The sequence below is a fragment of the Triticum aestivum genome, chromosome 5A, assembly GCF_018294505.1.
Source record: "Triticum aestivum cultivar Chinese Spring chromosome 5A, IWGSC CS RefSeq v2.1, whole genome shotgun sequence".
NCBI classification, from domain to species: Eukaryota; Viridiplantae; Streptophyta; class Magnoliopsida; order Poales; family Poaceae; genus Triticum; species Triticum aestivum.
In genome coordinates this window covers 648,651,413-648,657,187 of record NC_057806.1, presented here as the reverse complement: position 1 = coordinate 648,657,187, position 5,775 = coordinate 648,651,413, and the positions used below count along the sequence as shown (strand labels likewise).

The 5,775-nt window shown below is 44.2% G+C and overlaps 1 protein-coding gene across 1 annotated transcript; it reads left to right on the top strand.

The window, feature by feature from the left end:
• The first annotated feature begins 307 nt into the window (after positions 1 to 307).
• On the top strand, positions 308 to 2,856 carry LOC123105614 (B2 protein). The gene is made up of 4 exons (XM_044527704.1): positions 308 to 1,158; positions 1,305 to 1,405; positions 1,501 to 1,584; positions 2,429 to 2,856. The coding sequence occupies exons 1-4, from the start codon at positions 423 to 425 to the stop codon at positions 2,582 to 2,584; spliced, it is 1,077 nt and encodes a 358-aa protein (XP_044383639.1). The 5' UTR covers positions 308 to 422; the 3' UTR covers positions 2,585 to 2,856.
• The last annotated feature ends 2,919 nt before the right edge of the window (positions 2,857 to 5,775 follow it).

Sequence of the window (5,775 nt, the reverse complement as noted above, 5' to 3'; positions counted from 1 at the left end):
TGGGCGGGCCGGGCCGGGGCCTCCACGTCTCCTCCCATCCCACCGAAACATTGAATCCCCATGCGGTCGCCCTCATCACGGCCCTCAACAATCCCCGGACGCGGTTTGCGCGCCTTCCGCGAAGCTTCCCCCGACGACACGGCCACGTCCCACTGCGTGACCCACCGGACACGGCGACCATTGACAAGATCACAGCAGACGACTAGGCACGGTCAGCTACTTCCACTGGAAGCAAGCAATCCAACCGCGCCACCCCACCAACCAACCACACCGCACCTTGTCTGTCCGCCCGATAAAAGTAGCCCCTCCGCCCCGCCCACGGCCTCCTCCATTTTCCTCTCCACCCCGCAACCCACGCAGACGCAGCTCGACCGACCACAACTGTGCGCAGCAGCGGCGGCCGGCGGAGACCGTATCGTACCATGGCGATGGAGGGCTACGACCGCGAGTTCTGGCAGTTCGGCGACCAGCTCCGCCTCCAGACGGCCACCTTCTCCGGCCTCTCCCTCGGCGACTCCATCTGGTCCCCCGCCGACGCCGCCCCCCGCGCCCGCAACGCCGACCCCGGCCTCTTCTCCCCCTCCCAGGCGGCCCACAACAACGCCGGAACCGGATTCGCCGCCGCCAAGATGAACGGCAGCCTCAACGGGCCCGGCCTCATCGGCTCCGGCAAGCTCGCCTTCGGCGCCACCACCACCAGCAAGGCCGACCGCTACAACAACGTCAGCCTCCCCGCCGCCGCCGACGCCAAGCCCTACGCCAACGCCAACGGCCTGTACGGTGCCAAGCCCAACAACACCAATAACAACGGCTTCGGGCTCAACAAGATGGCTGCCGGCGGCGGGGGCTACAGCAACTTCAACGGCGGCAACGAGGGGGTGAAGAGCTACTTCAACAAGTCCATCGGGAGGCCGGCCAGCAACAACAACAGCAGCAGCAACAACTTCAGCGGCTACGGCGGCAAGAAGGGCGCCGCGGACGGCAAGAAGAAGCACGCCAAGAACGAGCGAGGGGACAACAACCACGGCGCCGCGTCGGAGAAGCGGTTCAAGACGCTGCCGGCGTCCGAGGCGCTGCCCCGGAACGAGCCCATCGGCGGCTACATCTTCGTCTGCAACAACGACACCATGGAGGAGAACCTCAAGAGGCAGCTCTTCGGTACGCAAGATTTTTCTCTTCAATTTTTCTTTTGGCGTCCGATTAGATTAGTTGTATCTAATCCTCAAGATCAAATCAAGCCATCTTCAACTAATTTGATCAGATCAGATCTAGTCTAGTGACGGTTTGGTTACTTTGATTTGCAGGGTTGCCATCCAGATACAGAGATTCAGTGAGGGCGATCAGGCCAGGGCTGCCCCTCTTCCTCTACAACTACTCCACCCACCAGCTCCACGGCATCTTCGAGGTAAAATTAGTTACAATAATCAAATTAATTTGCTATCTTGTTTGCAATTTGATCACAAATTAATTAATGTTGAATTGATTGAATCGCATGCACAGGCTGCGAGCTTTGGCGGAGCGAACATCGACCCGGCGGCCTGGGAGGACAAGAAGTGCAACGGCGAGTCTCGCTTCCCTGCACAGGTAACTTCACTCGCCATGGCATCCGTGTCAAAAACGTTCTTATACTATGCGACAGAGGGGGTATTAAGTTGATATCAATATAATTCTACGAACATAAGTTGCTAGAGATATGAACTGGCGAGGCAGTTGCAAGGCTAGCTTGATCCGGAAGGAGATGAGATCAATGACTAGTAAAAGCAATCGATCAATTAGTTTTATCTTTATATTGAACAGATGGATGTTGTTGTCTTGTTTAGTTGGAACCTAGTAGATCGTCGGCATAAAACTTTGCTAGTGACTGTCCAACAACCTCACCTCGATTAGGTTTGGTTGGCCGGTCAATCCTAGGCCAACCACCTGTTCTTCTAGAACTAGCACACTTGCCAACACACTCTCGGTTCTTCTATAGAGGGGGACTCAAACAAGATCACTTTTTTTAAGGGACTCAAACATGATTACTTTAAGGATTGGCCCATCATCGCTTTAGGTGCTAATGTAACTCTACATGTTCCTTTGTATTCCGTCTTTTATTTTGTTCGTGCGAGGGGACTTTGTTCGGCTGTGTGCATCTTACTTATGCAGAGGTCAGCTTAAACCTTTTAAGTAATATGAATCGCCCCTTTTCGAAAGCATGGTTACTTTTTTTAGGAACTCAAACAAGATCACTAGCTTGAAGTGTTTGAAGTTAATGCTGGTACTAAAAAACAAACATGCCTTAAATTAACAACACCGAATTAATCTTGCACTGGCATTTTGCGTGTAAACAAAATTAAGGATGATCAATCCTAACTTGGAGTACTACTGTATGTACTTAATCTCTCTGTATGTCTTGCTAATTACAATTTGCAACGATCGATGAATTCAGGTGAGGGTGGCCACAAGGAAGATCTGCGACCCACTGGAGGAGGACGCCTTCCGCCCTATCCTGCACCACTACGACGGGCCCAAGTTCCGGCTGGAGCTCAGCATCACCGAGGCTCTCTCCCTTCTTGATATATTTGAAGACAAGGACGATGCCTGATCGAGGGCTGATCAGGGATTCTTGAGGAAGGAATAGCACAATAAGATCGGATCGGAGAATATATACATACATATGATTAATATCATTATCAATTAATGGTGATATATACGTGAGTTTTATGTATTGGGTTTTCCATCTCGCGGGCTATGAAATTATGCGTCCCCCGTTGTGGTATCATGCGTGGTGATGGCTGCACAAGATGAGCCCTCGTGAACATAACTAATCTATTGTCACGGCTATGTATGTATAATATTGAGACTTTAAGATGTTTCTCCTGTTGTGTACCTTAGCAGAATAAATCATCTTTTTTTTAACTGAATTTATTGAGCGCGCATAGGGGACAGCGACTGGGCTGGCCTGATAACAGGAACCGAAGTGCAACGCGTAAAAATCCAATATGGAGTGCCCTGGTGCACTCACGACCTCCTAGTCTGAATATACTCCCTCCGTCCAAGTTTATTAGGCCTCTCAGCATCACAAGAATGTCCTTTTTTATAAGGCCCCGCGTTGGAAAGGTGCATGCATGCAACCATTTCATTGGTTGTATTGAAAGCTATTGTTGTAGGTGTCATGGCTGAAAAGTTAATACATTTCATGTGTGCTTTTTCATTGGCTGCATGCATGTGAGAGAGTGCATTGGGAGTGGAATGAAAGAATTAATGTGAGCAAATTACTATGTGTCTTGGTCTAAGAGAAGTTGTCTTTAGGCCTAATAAACCCGGACGGAAGGAGTACATGTGAATCACTGGAACAGTTGGTTGGCGAGCAGTCGAACTCACGACGTCTCACTCGGAACATTTGTCGCTAACCACTGGAACAGTTGGCTGTCCCGCTCGGAACATTTTTTGCTAACCACGGGAGCAGTTGGCTGTCGGTGACAGATGGGTAGCGCGAGTGTTTAAGAACTTCCTACACTAATAGATTTGAAACAATTTTTGAATTTTCTTCAACATTTCTTCAAATTTGTGAACATTTTAAAATGGAAATGTTTCTGAAAGCACACATATTTGTTTGAATTCCAAACAGTTTTCTTGAATGCGGCATTTTTTGTAATTCCATTTTTTGAATAACGCGAACAATTTATTAAAAAGTGAACAATTTTTGTAATCTTAAATAATTTTTCTAATATATTAGCAATTTCAAAAAAAGAACATTTTTCGAAATTCCATTCAAAATTTGAATGTGCGAACATTTTTACAAAAAAATTGTTTTAAAATTCTGAATAAACATTTGAGAACTCGAACTATTTTCAAAAGAATCCATGAACATTTTTTATGAAAACTCACGAGCATTTAAAAATGGATAATTAAAAAAAAGGAAATAAAAAGAAGCCAAAACGAAAACCAAAAAAAACCCAGAAAAGAAACTACATAGAGAAAAAAATGGTTTAGGGAAAGCTTCTAGAAGGTTTCCGAAACCGGTTGGCCGCACTGTGTAAACACTGAAGTGGGTCGGCCCATATTGTGTGGCTCACATCCCCTCAGTGCTCTCTCTTGTTCTAATTAATTACCTAGGGTCTTTTGGGTCGCCCTTTTACAAAGACAAATTTCGGTCCATGTCATTAGCGAGTTTGTTCCGGCCCATATTAGTCTTTCCTAGACCGGTTTTGGGAATCTTCTAGAAGGCTCCCTCTGGTTCTGTTGGTTGGTTTTATTTGGGTTTTTTGTGTTGACTTATTTTGGTTTTTCATTTTATTTTACATTTCCCCCTTTTTATTTTCCCTATTAATCCACATTCTTTTTAAAATTCATGAAATTTATTCAATCCATGAATATATTTTCAGATCTATGAAACTTTTTAAAATTTCGAAATTTCTGAAATGTGTGAACCTTTTCTCAAAATACATGATTTTTTTAAATCCATGAAATTTTTAAAAAGTCACAATTTTTTTCAAATCTGTGAACTTTTTTCAACACCACAAACTTTTTAAAATTGGTGAACATTTATTTTGAAAATCTAGAAACATTTTAAAAAAAATTATGATTTTAATGAAAATCATGAATTTCCTTTTAAATCCATGAGCATTTTTCGAAGTCGTGAACTTTTTTAATCCTCCAAACATTTTCCAAATTTGTGAATTTCCTGTTTTGTATTCCAATTTCATAAAAGTCAACAATCTATGGTCAAGTTACGAGTGGTCAGCAGGTCAAAGAAGTCAGCCCAGCGCACGCACCGATGGTTCACTTGACAGTGGCCTCCTCCCTCCTCTACCCGGCTTCTCCTCAACGTGGAGCCTGCCCTATTCGACCGTTTTGTTTGGATCACTTGCCTGGCCTTGGAGGCCAACAAATCCAGAGGAAAGCAAATGTATTCTCTTTGAAATAATACTACATCTACGAACAGCCTAACGAAAGCTTACGTAAACTTCGTAACTAAACTTCTGCTTCCTGATTTTCACGGGGTGGATCCCTTCCTCCCCTAATCCCTCCAACCACTGTGCTTCACATTTCCTTTACGTAACCTTACGTGAGTCTAGCAAAGCCCTTCTTTGTGTGTATGGTTTGCACCTGCTCTTAAACGCGCTCTTCCACTGGATACTAGTACAATCAACTCGGCCGGTTTCTGTGACAGCCTGGTTTTTGCCCTCCTTTATTGGCCTGGTTTCCATTTGGTTTGATTTTGAAATTTAGAGATTTTGAATCTTTTCATTTGGACTTAAACACTTGGGTACCCTTGGCTTTCACCCCAGTGCCTTATTTCCCCCTCTAATCATCATTCACTCTCTGGTTCTACCCAAAATAATATTTGGAAATTTTTTCTTTAATGAAAAATATTCATTGTCACATCCCTAGTTCTGGCCTGACCTATGCTTGCTTCCATCTGTGCATCATGTTTAAATTTTTAAAACTTGAACTGAGGAAATTAGAAGCCTCAAAACCCTAAATAAAAGAAGGGCAAAAACCCTAAAATCTCATTCATTGTTCCAAAATTGCTCTTCTTAAATGTTTGATAATTTTGGCAAAGGGTTCTGGTCCCAACCAAAATATTGAACATTTTTAAGGACTTAATCTTGGGACTTTAATTTAAATCATTAGCTATTTGAATTTGAATTATATTCTTATAACTAGAATATAATTTCAAATACCCCTGAAATATTTTATGAGCTTTTGGAAAAGTCCATCTAGCAAAATAAAAATATTCAGAGGAGCTTTTGGCATTGTTTGAACTATTTTAAATTCAAAACAGTGGCA